The sequence below is a fragment of the Helianthus annuus genome, chromosome 1 (assembly GCF_002127325.2).
Source record: "Helianthus annuus cultivar XRQ/B chromosome 1, HanXRQr2.0-SUNRISE, whole genome shotgun sequence".
Taxonomy (NCBI): Eukaryota; Viridiplantae; Streptophyta; class Magnoliopsida; order Asterales; family Asteraceae; genus Helianthus; species Helianthus annuus.
Window position 1 is genome coordinate 141,651,161 of NC_035433.2, and position 17,541 is coordinate 141,668,701.

Genomic DNA, 17,541 nt, shown 5'->3' on the forward strand with positions numbered 1-17,541 from the left:
TCACCGGGATCATCATGTTTATCATCCTTCATTGGATTGGGCCCAAATCGTATACGTGGGGCTTTGCCGAAACCCGAAGTAGAGAGTCCAAGTAAAACCGAACCCTTACCCCCCATAGCTTGGTTGGGTCCCCACACTTCTATCTTTTTTTTAATATTTAAATGTGAATTTACATGCGAGCCTACATCCACCACCGCCTCACTAATATTAGTATGTAGCCCACGTGTATGCATAACATCCATGCACTCACAAAATTTGAAATATGCCACCTATTCATGTGGTAACTCAATTTTTTTATCATCTAGAACCTTTTCAATATATGAATACAAATCTTCACCAAATTGGTTACCGACAATATCTTCGGATTCGGAAAATTCAACCTCTTCTTTGGCAATCAAATTATTAACTATATTTGGAATTTTAGAAGAGATATTCAAAAGATTTGTAATATCCATCTTCTGCGGAACCACCGAACCAACTTCTTTAGCAATCAAGATGTTTGAATTACTCACCAAAGATGATGAATCTTTGGATCGGCCACCCTCTAACAAAATAGCCCGACAATTTAATCAAACGCACACTTCCTGACGAGTCCTGAGCCGGACCACAACGTGCAGCCACCCCATCACCACTGTGGATGGTTTTTTTACCCATGTTTCTTACCACACCATCACCCACATCCACTCCAGTCTTCAACCCGTCATTCCTTTCTGCCTCTCCGTCACCACTTTCGTCATCTTCTGATCCGTTCAAGGCGTTTGTGACCCATAAATAATCTTCCCGGCTCACCTCTTCGTCCTCGTAATTATCAAAACAACGAGGTGAGTGATAGATAAAGTCGCCATGGGTAGGATGCTCCTCATCCCCAGTTAACTCATCCCAGACGGGTTTTTCCGGTTCCGTTTCCTTCCACAACGATGAGTCCTCAAGATCTCGGATCCTTTGCTTGAGTTGCTGTATCTTGTGTCGTAACTCGAGGTCGCGGACTCGTTGTCGGAGTCTCTTGATCTTAAGAATATCTCCTGGATCACGGTTTCCGTTCTCGTTGCCTCGGCCGGCGGATCTACAGTCACGGTTTAATCGATCTCCACGAACACGTGAATCACCAATGTTCTTGTCGATGCATCGGTCGGCGACTCTTCAAAAAAGAAAACACTCGCCTTCACATAGAGCCATTTGAAAACCAAAGCTCTGATACCACCTAATGCAGTTTCGTGTGCAATCAAATGGCCTGAACACATAAATCGTCATCTTTTTCCCCTTTCGACTGAAATAATGACCTGAACAAATCTAGCAGCCATCGCTTATGAACAAACCTGGAATGGTTTTTGTACGACTGGCGGTTCACCACGGGTTCCTGAAACCACCCAGCAGCCATCGCTTTTAATCTGGAACAAATCCGGCAGCCATCACTTTTAATTTGGAACAAATCCGGCAGGCATCGCTTTTAATCTGGAACAAATCCAGCAGCCATCGCTTTTAATCTAGAACAAATCTCGGTGGTGACTGAGGCTTGCGCGGCGGTGGTGGATGTGTGGTGGAGGTCGAACAAAACGGAGGTGAACAAGGAGAGGAGGGATAGAGAGAGAGAGGGAGAGTGGTAGTGGGTGGTTAATGGTGACGTTGGTGGGTGTTAGAGAGAGAAAGAGGGAGGTGACCGAGAACTGAAGAGAGGGATGGGTGAAGGTCTTTCAAAATTATCCTTTTTGTTTTATTAAATTAGAATAGGAATAGACTAATATTCTCATCTACAATACACATGTCACATTTAATTTAAAATTTTAACCTGGTTAGTGTTAAAAGACCTAAGGTGTAATGAGTTTTAAAAAAAAATATGACTGTAATTACTGAAGTTAAAGAACAAAAAGTGTAATTTACCCTTCTAGTAATAGTAATTAGTGATACAAACCTGACCTGTCACTAAAACAAAGTCGTAACGAAAAGGAACACAAGAACGGAGATATAACAGGCATTTTTAACACCAACCATTTCCACTTCCATTCATCATAACCAGCCAATTTCCAAAATATGAACAGAACATAACTGAAATTTTCCAAAAGCTACTAATGTTTTATAGTCTGCCAAAATAATAATTACCAAACTGCTCGACAAAAAAACACCCGACTTCATCAGAGCCTGCTATTCCACCACCGTGCCATGATCACCTGCTGCATCTACAACATCATTTTGAGCTTGAGGAATTTCCTTTTGTAGCATTGATGTTCCTTTAAATGTCATCATAGCCGAACATGTTTGCCTCAGCTCCCTTAGCTGAAACCCAAACAAACCACATATTAGCCAGTTGAAGAAGGTTTATAAACAGAACCACAACAACTGTACTGATAACCAATCAGAAGACATTCATTGATTATTGAAAAGCTTGAAATGAGTCAAGCCTTATCGAGCCCGAGCCGAGCTTGAGCTTAAAATAAAGCTCGTTTAGTTATCAAGCCTAAGCCTCGCATGTGAAGCTCGTCAGGCACGTCGAGCCTTAGTGTAATATTAGTTTTTGTTGATATTTAATAACATCTACGCCTTAATTAAAGTTGTCTAGTAAACAAGTCGAGCCGAGCTTTTTTAAACTTGTTTACGAGCTGAGCTCAAGCCTAAGAATAAGCTTGTTTAGTAAACGAGCCGAGCCCGAGTTTCATTTACGGAGCTCGCAAACCTAAACGAGTCAACGAGCCGAGCCCGAGCTTTCATTTATCGAGCTCGCAAACCTAAACGAGTCAACGAGCCGAACCCGAGCCGAGCTTAAGCTTGAGAAACTACCAACGAGCCTAGCTCAAGCTCGAGCCTGATCGAGATCAGGCTCAGCTCGTTTGGACCCCTAGACATAATCATGATGTTTTTAAGAGTCATGTCGGAATCTTAGATTTAAAAAAAAAAAAAAACACAAATACATGAATGTTCAAGATTGATTTCCGCAGTTCAACCATTATTAATGATTGTGAGATGAACTCTTATGTGCAACAAAAGGTGAACAGGTCTGGTCAAGATGAGTTGACACACAAACACCTTTTTAAACTTTTATGAATCACAGAAGCTATGTTATTACAATAAAAATGTATTTACGTTTATTTAACTTAATACATTTTAGGCGACTTTCAGCCCATTTTCAATGTAGGTAACTTTACCCATTTAAACTGTGATATTAAGTACAGCTTTACCTGATCTGCATCTAGTGTTTCAAAACCGAACTTTTTGGTCCATATGGATTTAGCTTCCTCAGCAGCTGGAAGCACAATCTTTCTAATTCTCAACGAAGAAAGTAGTCTCTCAATGCAGGTAAACAGTAGCTGAAAGTAGCCCTGCCAATGTACAATAAATTCATAAAAAAATTACAGAAATAAAATAATAATAATAATAATGAAAACAAGAATAATAATAATAATAATAATAATAATAATAATAATAATAATAATAATAATAGGATAGTGTAAAAAGTGCTCAAAGTATGAGAAGTGTATTATAACACTATATATAATATTATATAACACCATATAAACACCGTATAACAATATGTAACACCATATAATACCATATAACACTATGTAACACTATATATCATTATATAACAAATATAACACTATACATCTATCATAGACATGCTATCAGACAACCTATAGTGTTACATAGTGTTATATACTTATATGGTATTATTATTATATGGTGTTACATATTGTTATACGGTGTTTATATGGTGTTATATAGTATTATATATAGTGTTATAATACACTTCTCACACTTTGAGCACTTTGAGCACTTTTTACAGGATCCTCTACCTAATAATAGTTATTATTATTATTCAAAAGGAACTTTTTTGTGATACGCTATGCAGTTAATGCGGTAAAAAAAACGGATATCGGTCAAGGACCAATATTTGAGATATAGGTTATCACGGTGGAATATCGGTAATTTTAATCATGCAGAATTTATATGTACCAATTTAACACTAACAAATCCTCTCCTACCATTAACAAATTAACGTTTTTGAAACTTGCAAAACACTAACAATTGTAGCAAGTAGGAACTGATTAAGACTTAAAACACTAACAAATAACAATTAAGACTTAAAACACTAATAGCAGCAATAAGAAGAAAGACAAATGGTAGAGCTAAAAGAAAGACACTGATATCGGGAAAATCGGTGATATATTGGTCAGTATTGCCGATACTATCAGTACCGATATATTACATGGGGTCCGATAACCGATATATCGGCGGATACATCACCGATATTAACTGGATAGGTGATAAGTGATAACAAGTAGTATCCTCACCTTCCCCTGGTTGCCTTTACTAGTAGCAACGATCGGGAGTTCAGCTATATCCTCTCCAAACACACGAAGAGTTCCAGCTGACACCACATTTGAGCTATACACATCACAATAACAGTCAACAATTAACAAGTGTCATTTATATATGCATAACAAAATTAAATGTATACAAAAACAAAAGGAAAATGAGTAAATGACAAGAACGTCCTTACTCTATTGTCAATATTGCAATGAGCATTCCAGCAAAGTCTTGGCTCCAAATTTTTCTTCTGTTGAAATAAAAATGTTCTGGACAATTAGAATACAAAAAAGTAAACTATTGAATATTTAATTTAATCCGTTTTTATGCTTACCCGTACACCATTGACGGAATAAAATCACGCCCAGTTGTTGCGTCAATAATAGGGTCAAAGCCTTCCTGTTATCACAAAAAGGAAATGACATAAAACGATGGTCAACCGTCAATACTTAAAAAGGTCAAATCACTCTGGAATCAAAGCAGTACTCACATGAAAAATATCGACGGTTTGTGCCAGATATTTTCTAATCTCACGAGTAGCATTTTTGCCACTGAGAACCACAAACTTCATTTCGGAACTAGAATCGGTTTCTGAGTTAGTGTTGTCATTATTCTTTTGTTTCTCCCTCAATAAAGTCAACAAGTCATCAGAAAGTGTTTCGGGTTCACGGGTTATCAAATGTTGCAATGCGGAATTAATCCTCTCGCAATCCTTGCAGCAGAACCACTTCCCTTTCGGCAATGCCTATAAGTTGTGTATGATAATATTAGTATATTACTATCAATTGAGAAAAAGAAAAGGAACATAGCATATATGTTATACGTATATGCATACCTTTAAATCAGCCATATTATGTTCTCTCAAACAGCCAATATGATATTCCTTTTCACATTGATCACAAACTATAACTGTCCGCTCATTGAAGACAGTTTTGCTAAAATCATGGCATCTGCATACATATTTACATCAAAAATTTCTGAGATATGTACATCCATCATAAATTATACATGGTAGAAATGACCATTTAATTTTTTTTAAAAAGGTTTTATCCCTAACGGAAAAATGGGTAAAATTTAAAAAAAAAAAAAAACGTAGCTTAATCATACTTACTCCTTGCTACTACAAAATATCGATAAAAACTGTCCATGAGGTCGATCCAACCCACCTTGCTCGAATGTATATCGACCCAGGTTAACCCATTTCAACCATAACATGTTTTGACCCGTTAGATCATTCACATTGGACCTCTATTTTAATACATTCTTTAAAATTTAGAGGAAGAAATTGAGGAACAAAAAAAACACCACTACATTGGAATCTTGATAATAGAGAAAATTTTATAGATACTACACCTCTATATTTAAAGGCTTCTATCCAACCCTCTATATTTTTATTGCGAGTGTGTAGGAAAGAGAAAAAAAAGTGTTTGTGAGTAAAATAGAGATATAGATACAGAGTTGGATGTGGGAGGTTTTTAAAAACAAACATAACTTAGAGAAAAAATGTGTTTTGTATTTAAATTATATAAAAATGGAGAAGGCGGCTCCAATGTGAATAGGGGTCTTCTTCTGGTTTTTCTTTCGGATTGCGGGTTTTTCGGGGTCGGCTTGTTCGGGTATTTGGCTGGTTGGATGGGTTTGGTTTAGTTCGGGTCGGTCGATTTTCGGGTTTAGATGTAAAATGAAAATAAATGTTTTTTTTCTACAAAATACTATCAAAATTCAGATTCCTACTAATAAAATTCATCAAAATTCAAACGTCATTTGATAATATGATATTATAATGTTCAAAAGTCTCAAAACTTAATGTTCCAAATACTACAGACTTCAAAGTTCAAACCAAAACATATTTATAAAAAAGGACAATAAATGTCAGGGTTTTTTCGGGTTTCGTGTTTTGGCTAATTCGGGTTCGGGTGGCTTTGAATTCGGGTCGGGTTTCGAGGTTTCAGATAAAAATGAACAGCCCTAAATGTGAATGCTCTTACATAACCTGCCCAATTTCATAATGTAAAGAGAGTTACCTGCATAAAACACATGCAACAAGATCACTGTTTTCCGGGTGTTTCACTATACGAATACAACGGGTCATAATCTGCTCAATAGGATCAATCCCCATCACCCTTCCAGCTACCAAAGCGTTTTGATTTTCTCCATCAACTTTCATTGAATTCTGACAATATCTGCAGTACCATTTGCCATGCGGGATGCTCGATTCACCTGCACATTCTGTGTAAACCAACAGAAATTCATGTTAGACCACAGTTGTTAAATGTTAAGTCCACCAACATTTATGAAAACACTCAGGTTTACAAGATTTTAAATATTAGTTTTTTTACCCGTCGCGCGTCGCGGCAGCGTAAATCATTACAGATCTACAATCAACCCGACTCGTTTCCGAACTAAATTTATGTTGAAACGTAGAGTAATCCGAATTCATAACGTTGAATGAAAATGCATTATATTTGACCCGACTTGTTTCCAAACAAAACATACATTGAAGCGTAGACAAACTCAAAACGTACATAAAATAAACACGTGCATTGGCGTCGTACGCGACATGATAAAAGTATAGACTACAATCAACCCAACTCGTTTCCGAACTAAGATTACGTCGAAACGTCTAGTAACTCAAATTTATACTGTCGGATGAAAACGCGTTATATTCATCCGATTTGTTTCCAAACAAAATTTACGTCAAAACGTAGTCCAACTCAACGTACATAAAAATAAACATTATATAATTTACCCGACTTGTTTCCAAACAAAAATTATGTTAAAGCGTAGATGAACTCGTATTTATACCGACACGTACAAAAAAATATAACGTAAGAAATTAGTTTTAGCATAAACTCGAAATTTTAGAAACTTGAAGGGGTCAAAGTGACATTTACAAAATTAAAGGGGTTAACTTCGACATTGTCACAATGTTCAAGGGTGAAAATTGACCTTGATGGAAGGACCTAGGGCACCCATCACAAAGCAAGAGATCTCCACCGTCCCAACAAACTCTACACAAATCATCATTGTATTTTACGGAGCATCTTCCTTTTTCGTTCATCTTCATAGAAACTGCGTATTCATGGAGTGACACTCCGTTTGAGATGTAAATGTTTTCATATCTGTCATGATTTCGAAATTTAAAAAGAATACATCAAAATAAAACAATTGCAAATAAAGAAACGAAAACCATGAACTGATAAACTCACGGTTTCTTGTGAGAAGCCCGACCCGCATGAGCTTCAAACAGTGAGGCACTGATCTCGGTTTTGCAGCAGGAACAGAATATTCCTTTGTTCCACTTATAACCATCCAGAAGTTTCTGTTGATAAAAGAAGTTCAAGATTTTTAAGAGAGTTAGACCATAGTCACCTAAGTATCGGTTCGCTCCGGTTCGGGTTCGCGATTCGCTAGAGGGAACGAATTCGGTACGGAGGGGGGTAGGTTCATTTTGGTACGATCCGGTACAGTGTACCATTATGTCCGGTTCGGTATACACAAATTAATACAGATATTACTAAGTTCATAAATCCAATTCCAAATAACCAAAATCCAATATTCATATTACCAAATAGAAAACATAAACATATTATGTATATACATATTCATAATACCAAATATAAACATAAACATTGCTGTGTGAATTGTTTTTAAAAACTGGAAGCATTATGGAAACGAATCGATGCTGGTTTCCTGATTAAACGCATTCTGTGTTTTCCCGCTTGACATATTTCCACCAAAAACAAACCCTAAGTTCATGAACCCTTATACGTATTCCACAATCAAAGTACATATTAAAAACGAACCCTCAATCGAACCCCAAAACGATTTGAACAAACGAATTGCTTGATCAGATCGCCGATTTAAAATCCTGAATTCGTGAACTGGAAACGAATTGGTACGTATACGTATTCCGTATAGTACAAGACGTACCAATTCGAAAAAACGCAAGATTCCCAGCGAATTTAGTAACCTATTAATTAGACTTATTAACATAAAAATAGTAAAGTATTTCACCTTTCCTTGAGCAACGTATGTTAGTTCGGTTCCATCTGGCAATCCACCTTTCTGAAAAACCGACCAATGCAACTGCTGATTCCTGGGAAAACCACCATATGCCCCGGTAAAAGTTAGTTTCCTGCATACTTAAGGGACAACTTTATTATACATTTATACTAAGATACCAACTTTATTGTTAGCTTTGTTCGACTGCTTTGTTGTGGTGATGCACATTTAATGGCACTCTTGATGGGTCTTGGTACAGAAGCTGACCTCGTTGACCTGAACCGTCAAAAAGTTATAGTATTTCTAGAGAAAGTTGCAACATTTATGATCTTTTTGTGCTCTACCTTTCATGTTTCTTTGATTTTGTTTTATTTTGTGACAATATAGAATTTCCAGCACTTTTGTTGGACTTCATGGCCGATTTTGATGACCTGCAAGGCGTCATGGCCGACTTTGATGACCTACAAAATCACATAATGAATCTCTAAATAAACGAATGGACAATAAATGTCATCTATAACAAAAAATGAAAGAAAACAGAAAACTAGCTGAATGTAAAAATATATATGTACACACACACATACTTACTTTCTTTTTCTCCCTCGCTTAGTCTTTCTATCTGGAGATATTAACAAACTGTTACTTTCAGAGGCCTTTGGCTCTGGACTTGATGTCCTAAGAATATAAAGAATTAATCAATAAAGGGTAAAAATAGACAATTATATTTTAATACACTTTAAAAAGAAAATAAAACTGTGCCCATATCCATTAATATTGTGTTACCGTCTTGGTTTTAAACTGTGCACATTATGCGTGATGCGCCCAATGCGCTGATGAGAACGCATGACGTGTTTACGTGATGCAAAATTATTGTGCCAGTTAATATCTTAGTATGCTTGAAATGGGTTGGGTTTTTTTGATAATTTATATCTTTGTATGCTTGATTTGGACCATTATGGTTCCTAAGCACAGTGGTTCTAGAAACATTTTAGTATGCTTGATTTGAACCAAAAAGAACAACTCTTATCTTCTTATTATGTCAATTGTTTTAGTTTAAGTATGTAGTTTATAAGCTGTTATGTATAAATAAATGTTTAGTATATTTTTATAAAGAGCGCATCGCATGCGTCATGCACTAGCATCACGCAATTTAAAACCAAGATCTACATACAATCACACACTACTATTTTATTTATATGTATGGATTTACACTACTTAACCATATCTCTCCCAAACCACAACTGATCATACACATAAAAAATTACACATGGATTTGGTACTTTGCATGGTCAATTAGGGAGGAGGGGGTGGTCACTAGTGATAGATTTCTATCACTCCCAATATCCAATCAAATTATGCCATGTCATCACCCAATATTCTATCACTAGTGATAGAATTGTAGTGGGGGTGGTATCACTAGCGATGGGATTCCAATGTACAAGTATTAATACACAATGTACAAGTCATACACATTCATTCATCAATATGTTCAACGCGTTATATAATCAACGAGTTATTCCTATCACTCGTGACCAACATGGAGGCGGCGGTGTTAGTGATACTATCACTCGTGATGGGGAGTCCATAACGGACCGCCCCCTCCCCCCTAGCAAGTATGGACTTATAGCACTTGCCTACATCAATCCTAAATCCACTTGCATTTAATGCACATAAGGGTCGCACAAATACCAATATCGCACGAATGCATAAATAACCAGCACTATCACACACAATTAACCCCATTCTTATCCCATAACATGGTTAATTATACTTGAGAAACTCATTTTCAATTAACTCATCTAAAATTATACCAAGGCTCAAAAACACTTACTTTCTTTTTCTCCCTCGCTTAGTCTTTTTATCTGAAGATATTAACAAACTGTTACTTTCAGAGGCCTTTGGCTCAGGATTTGGTGTCCTAAGAATATAAAGGATTAATCATTAAAGATTAAAGAGTAATAATATACAATTATATTTTACTTTAAAAAAACACGTAAAACTTGGTTCAAAACATGAAGCAAATGAAGGTAAGGCAAGATGAAACAGAAGTGTGTCATAACATCACACAAAAGTTTATACGCGTTTGATGCTACTTGTCTTACTTAAACTGTTCCCCGTATTACCATATACAGCTTTTCATGCCGAATTAGTTCTATTTTTCCAGGTTTGCAAAATAACATACTATACTACAGTGATATTTCCTAATAAAAGGTAGAATATTTTGAAGAGTGAAACGACTAAGACGGTCATCTAGAAACTCAGCAAATACCACATATAACATACCTAAATGTTTTCTTACAAATCGTTGTTAACCAAGCAAGTATATATATACGTACCTAACTTCGCTACTAGTTGCGACCCTCGGTTCAGCATCCACTTCTTTATTAACCAAGCAAGAATCACAAATTAACAAATTTTCGGAAGAAGACGATACAAATGAGCCTGGAGAGCATGAGAAAGAATATCATGGTTAAAAAAATAGTAGCTAAAAAAACAGAGCAAATTGTATTGGTTAGAGTATTGCTCACTGTTGCATTTTGTACATATAGAAGGTTCTTTTGCAGGCAGTGAGCTAATTACGGTTTGAAGAGCTACTTCTAGGGGTTCTGAAGCCGATGCTTTACATATTTCAATCAACTCAAGGAGGTTTTTCCCATTTTCAAGATAGATATGTTTTATGGCATGTCTGTATGATTTGCGTGCATGCATTTCAAACTGAGAGGGTGCAATAACCTACATTCATGATTCAACAAGTCAAAAAAAGTTTCAATCTTAAAACCCTGTTATATATGATGTGTTGGGTCATAACTTATTACTTACTTGCTTACTCTCACACGATTCGCAAGAACACAATACGCCCGCACCTTTGATTACACCTTGTAGATTTTTTCCCTGTAATAAAAACAAATCTCAGTACTAGCTTCCTAACGTTGTACTAAACTTTCCTGAAAAAATTATTCAACTTGAACACAGATTGAATTCCTCTTAAAGCATAAACAAAATATAATGTCCAAAATTAGAATCCAGCTTGCCCTAGAACTTATGACTTATTCAATAATGCAGTTGTTTTGAAATGATTGGTCAGTTTAAACAAAGTTTCCATCCCCTTGAACAATTCAATAACTATTACATTAGAGCACGTCAATGTTAACATAGCACATGCATGAAAAATACTTTCATAAAGAGTCATGAGTAATGACCCTAAAAAGTTGTTCTATACATATTGAAAACCAAGATATCAAACCTATGAGATCATTTAACTGGCCAGAAAGAATCACTAAACACTGCAATCATCTAATTACCAAACTTTTCACCTTTCCTAAGCAACCACTTATCAAATCTGAATTAACAGAAACTTCTGGGTACCTTACTACCTTAATCCGCTCAGGATACAGATTCATAAGCACAAAAACTAACCCTAGTTAACAAACAAAACTAGCACAACAAATAACCGAAACGACAAAAAAGTGAAAAACAAACTATAATCAGTAAGTACACACAGCACACTACCTCGTTACCGAGCTTGTAGTAAACACGAAACCCCTCAAGCAACCCCGTCTCCAAAAGCTCCCTCATGTTAGTAGGCATTCTATCCAACCCAATCTTCTTAGACATCTTCAACTCCAACTTCTTCCGACTCGAAGTCCCCAACTCTACCACATTCTCATCCTTCTCCTTCAATTCCAACTTCTTCCGACTCGAAGTCACCAACTCTTCCACATTCTCATCCTTCTCCTTCAACTCCAACTTCTTCCGACTCGAAGTCACCAACTCTTCCACATTCTCATCCTTCTCCTTCAACGCGGACCGTGTGAATCGCCTCGGCGTATCACCCCTCACTTCCTTCTTACCTTTCTTCCTCTTCACATTAACCTTCTCCACCAATCCCTCACCTACTTCCACCACCGATTCTTCTCCGCCTGTAACCGCGGTAACGACATCCTCGGCCGTTGACTTCTCTTCTCCATTGGCTACTTCATCCACTGCCACCGGTTCAGACTCTTCTTTACCCTCAGATTTCTCAATATTTACCAAATCGCCATCCGGAATATCAGTTTTAACCCGTTTATTCCGTCGATTCACATGAACTTCATCTATAACTTTCACGGTCGATCGAGTGAACAACTGAGCCACCGGTGAACTTTCCGACGAGCGAGTCCGACCGGTGAAACAACCGAACTGAGATCGAGCTTCCAATGCGAAAGCTAATTCTCGTTTCATTCTCGATTTCGTTAATCGATCGTATCGATTTTTAGGTTTTAAACAACAAAAAAAAGTAAAAAAAATCAAAAATTAATCGGTGAGAATGCGATTTCACGAACCGAATTGCAGAAACCCTAGATTCTTCACTCCAGAAACTTGATAGATTTCTTGATTTGAATGATTTTGTGATTTGAAAGTTGAAATTTGGAAGGTGAACAGAACCCTAGATTCCCTAGATATACTGGTATACAAAGGGGCTGTGTTATTATACTAAATCCTGGAATAAATTATTATTATTATTAATATTATAATATTAATAAAAGTTAAATAAAATTGGAAACGTTATGTCTAACAAATTTTGATTTTTCTTTCTGGTTTGGTTTCTAACCAGTCAACTAAAAATTGACAGTTGTGTTGACTTTTTTAAATGTTTGTTTTTTAGTTTTTTGAATTTTTTGAATGGGAAAAATTTATATACGGCTAAAAGTATTTTTACACACATGATATTAATGTGTGAAATCCAAAAATTAGTCAATTTTCACGTGTTAATATAAATGTTTAATACTTAAAAAAATAGCAAATTAGCAATGTCCTTTAACCTAAGTTTAACTTTATCAAAGATCTACAAGAAAATCTCTTAAGATAATCCAAGATTCGGTTAAAATAAGATTGTATCTATACTATATAATAAAAGAAACCACTTTGAGGACACATGTCACTGGAGCCATCTATTTTTTAGCCTATTAAAATTAAATAATTATTTAAAATTAAATAATTATTTATGAGATATACATAGAGATATACTATTTAAGGGGAAGGTTCAAATGAAAACCACTATTTATTGTGAAAACTCGAAAACTAATTAAAAAAAGCCAAAAAAACATACAAAAAAAAATTTTTTTAATTTTTTTTTTTGCAATCAAAATTTCGCAGGTTTTTTAATATAAAAAAAAATTCAAAAAAAAAAAAAAAATTTTTGTGTAGTGCACATGTGTAATACTGCACATATGTATGTGTACTACACATGTGTATTATTACACATGTGCACTACACAAATTTTTTTTTTTTAAAAAGTTTTTTTTATATATAAAAACTAGCGATTTTTATAAAAAAAATTGAAAAAAAAAAATTTTGTGTGTTTTTTAGGCTTTTTTTAGTTAGTTTTCGAGTTTTCACAATAAAAGTGGTTTTCATTTGAACCATCCCCTACTATTTAATATATATAATTATAAGGTAGAGATATAGTATAGATTAAAAATTTATTTATAAAATATACTATTAATATTAAATTATTATTTTCATAATAAATTTTCTTAGATATAGGAATAGGTTACATTAGTAGAGAGATTTTATTTTAATATTTACGTTTATACTTTTACATCCAAATTTAGGTAACATATTTAAATTGTCTATGACTCTTTATAATCAGTAATATGTTTTAAATATATTTAACTTTTTATAATCAGTAAATGTTTTAAATATATTTATTTTAAATAAAATATTACATATTTTTTAAATATGTTTTATAAAAATAAGAATATGACTTAAGATGTAATTTTAAGGAGAGAAAAATTATTATTATTTAATAGGAGAGAAAATGCAGGAAATCAAAATCTGAAATTAATCAGAACTCAACTCGTGTATTACACGAGGTTTTTTAAAGATATAAGTTTTTATTATTAACTATATGAAATTACATTTATTCAACCCGTGTAACACACAGGGTTTTTTAACATACCACTTTTTTTATCATTTACTATACAAAATTACATTTATCCAACCCGTGTAATACATGAGGTATTTAAAAATATATTTTTTTATTATTTGATATATAAATTCAACACGTGTAATACACGGGGTTTTTTAAAGATATAATTTTTTTGTAAATTACGGGTCGAAACGGTTCAGCTCGAAACGGTTCGGGTTCGAAACGGTTCGCGCCGAAACGGATTTTTATGATTTTCTAGAATTTTTATGATTTTTTAGAATTTTTTTGGAATTTTTTTGATTTTTTGGAATTGGATCAAAATGGCAATTGAAAACATTTAAAATGAAAATCACCAAAATACCCCTGGTTAAAGATGGAGTTTTTGGATTGAGTTAGCGTATGTGATCAAAATGACAAAAAAAGGAAAAGTCAGGGACCCAGAGGCAAAAAAAAACTATTTGAACTAAAATGACAAATTTGGACAAAACTCAGGTACTAAAATGGCAATTTAGTCTTCATTATTTGATGTATAAAATTATATTTATTCAACCTGTACAACAATACAAGGGGTTTTTAAAGATATAACTTTTTATTTTTTAGTATATAAAATTATATGTATTCAATCCATGTAATAAACAAAGTTTTTAAAGAAATATTATTTTATTATTTAATATATAAATTCACATTTATTCAGCCCGTGTAATACACGGGGTTCTAATCTAGTATATATATATACTAGGCTATCACCCGGGAACATCCCGGGCTAGAAAAAAAATAATTTTCAATAATCAAAAGTATATAAACAACATTTTGAACCTCTTTAGTTTCTTGTTTTCCTTTCCACCACAAATTTTTTGTTGGGTTTCATCAGTATCCCAACTTTGCCTCCATATGTATTCAAAGTTTTCATGTAAAACTAATTCCTTTTTAATTCATAATGAGATCTCTGTATAAAAATGTTTTCGCAACACATACGCCAGTGGTGGCTTTGATGGTGTGCGGGGAGGACCTCCGCACAAGGCCCATGATTTCGAGGGACACATGATTTGTAAAAAAAAATCCGATATATGTATATGTAGATATTTTTTAAAATAGTAAACACATAACAATTCCAATATAGGTCCATTTACAAATCGTTTATCAAGGTTTAGAATTTAGCCCACTTGGCATTAGGTTTATTAAGCCCGGTAATAATTTGATTTAAAAAAATAATAAAACATTACGGAATAACACATTTCTTCAAGCTCGAATAGGGTACGTAAATTCTCAAAGACGTCTCTACCAAACATTAGAAAATGATTATTAAATTAAAACTTATTAGTGTTGTTGTTATGCCCTCCTAATTCAATCTACGAAAAAACAAATGCAAATTATCACTCTTATAATGTAGTAAGCTAATTATTAATAGAGTAAAATGCACGGATAGTCCCTGTGGTTTGGTGAAATTTCACCTTTAGTCCCAAACTTTTCAGAATTACACTCTTAGTCCCTGTGGTTTGACAAGTTGTTACTCGGATAGTCCCCAAAGCGGATGGAGGTTAGTTTTTCTGGTTAAGTGGGTGTGAAATGACAAGGACTATCCGAGTAACAACTTTTCAAACCACATGGACTATCCGAGTAACAACTTGTCAAACCACAGGGACTATCCGAGTAACCTTCATCCGCTTTAGGACTATCCGAGTAACAACTTGTCAAACAACAGGGACTAAGAGTGTAATTCTAAAAAGATGGGGACTAAAAGTGAAATTTCACCAAACCACAGAGACTATCCGTGCATTTTACTCTTATTAATAAAAACATAACATTTTGGCACAATAATCACCACTCATATATTTCCAACTTATAAATTAGCAACATTTAGTTGCTTTATGGAGTTGTAATTTGTGGATGGGGAGTTTTTCAAAAAAATTTTGCATTTTTCATTTTTAACACCTTTGAGTTTTTTAGTTTTAACCCTAAGCTTTTTAACTTTTCAATTTAACCTCAACACTTTTTAATTTTCAACTTTAGTCTCTCATACTTTTCATTTTTTGTAAGTTTTTCAGTTCACGCTTCGTTCTAAATTTTGCGAGTCAACACGCAGCAACGTGCGTGTGGGGTTCTACGTTTTTTTGTCTATTTCTTCACATTTGACAGGCCAGTTGCAACACAATTCTTTTTCTCCGTTTGATAAGTTTGTCGCAACTCGCAGATCTTAGATCAACTTAGTTATTCTTTTCTACGTTTTACGTTTCTGTCTAATTTCATCGCATAAACACGCCGCAACGGGCGTGCGTGGTTCAATGATTTTACGTATGTTTTTGTTCGGTGTTATTTTTTTACCTTTTTATTTATTTTATTTTTACAAGCTCTTCTGATGTTGGTGTTCGCTGACAGTGGTTTGGCATTAGTGCTACTTGGCACAATTTTAAGAACGTTATTAACATATTAAGTTTTCTACTAATAATTTCTTTCGAGTTTACCGTTATACCTCATTTACTTAAGAAAAACTATTTTTTCACGTGCATATTATTATATACGTGCCGGTATAAAATTCGATTTGCTCTACGTGTCAACATAAACTTTTTCTGGAAACAAGTCATACATTTTGCATTAAAAAAAAAACATTTTTATGTGCATATTTTTATGTACGTTTCGGTTTAATTTGAGTTGGTGTATGTTTCGACGTAATTTATTTTGGGAATCGAGTTAGGTGGTGTTTTGTAAATTTTGTTTCTAACCGAATGGAGTTAAATTGTGGTTTTCTTTTTTTCAATTTTTACTAAAGCTCTAATTCATCTCTTTTGGTTATACGTGTCATCTTTTCTGTTATACCCGCTATATTTTCTATATATGAATCAGGTCAAATTTAATACGTTATGATTGTACGGTACATATTTGATTTACTTTATGTTTGATCCAATTACAATGCTTATATAGGTTACGTTGAGTTCAGTCGGATACGTCGAAACGCGTGTTTTCATATGGTTAACGCACATAAAGTTTGGACTAATCCATTTGAAGTTTGCGATGTACCGCGCCGCAACGCGCGCGGGTGTTATTGCTAGTTATATTTATTTACTATCATAATGTAAATTAATGTACTTAAGTATATTTTTTTTACCATATGTTAAAATATAGCAGTGTAACTTTTATAAAATTTAGATATAGGTTAATTTTTCTAATAGCATTTTATATGAGCATATATGATATATTTATGGGATAATAGAGGCTTATCTTTGTTATTTTAAAAGCATACAAACACCAAAGTGTTATATTTGCAACCATTATGTCTATCTTTAGTCATACATCGATCATGATGCAAAACATCATGTCATAGTCTATAT

The 17,541-nt window shown here is 34.3% G+C and overlaps 1 protein-coding gene across 3 annotated transcripts; it reads right to left on the minus strand.

The window, feature by feature from the left end:
* Positions 1–1,892: 1,892 nt before the first annotated feature.
* LOC110882201 (increased DNA methylation 1) lies at positions 1,893–12,750 on the minus strand. 3 transcript variants are annotated; one of them, XM_022130283.2, is made up of 19 exons: positions 11,815–12,750; positions 11,125–11,196; positions 10,833–11,037; positions 10,641–10,746; positions 10,136–10,222; positions 8,893–8,979; positions 8,649–8,765; positions 8,488–8,580; positions 8,317–8,398; positions 7,509–7,621; positions 7,249–7,421; positions 6,324–6,528; positions 5,135–5,249; positions 4,790–5,044; positions 4,634–4,698; positions 4,493–4,549; positions 4,284–4,377; positions 3,171–3,311; positions 1,893–2,271 (listed from the first exon to the last, which is right to left on the minus strand). In XM_022130283.2, exons 1-19 carry the CDS (start codon positions 12,523–12,525, stop codon positions 2,140–2,142), a joined length of 2,910 nt encoding a protein of 969 aa, XP_021985975.1. In that variant the 5' UTR covers positions 12,526–12,750; the 3' UTR covers positions 1,893–2,139. The 3 variants fall into 3 exon arrangements, with proteins under 3 accessions (XP_021985975.1, XP_021985981.1, XP_021985986.1); XM_022130289.2 differs by lacking the exon at positions 10,136–10,222; XM_022130294.2 differs by lacking the exon at positions 8,893–8,979.
* Positions 12,751–17,541: the final 4,791 nt, after the last annotated feature.

Bases quoted from the DNA above. Each gene is read 5' to 3' on its own strand.
- LOC110882201 (XM_022130283.2), bottom strand. From the start codon at position 12,525: ATGAAACGAGAATTAGCTTTCGCATTGGAAGCTCGATCTCAGTTCGGT. The intron at 8,399-8,487 runs GTTGGTATCTTA...TGGTTTTCCCAG, and splicing joins CGAACAAAGCTAACAATAAA to GAATCAGCAGTTGCATTGGT. The intron at 2,272-3,170 runs GTAAAGCTGTAC...TTTGGGTTTCAG, and splicing joins AAACACTAGATGCAGATCAG to CTAAGGGAGCTGAGGCAAAC.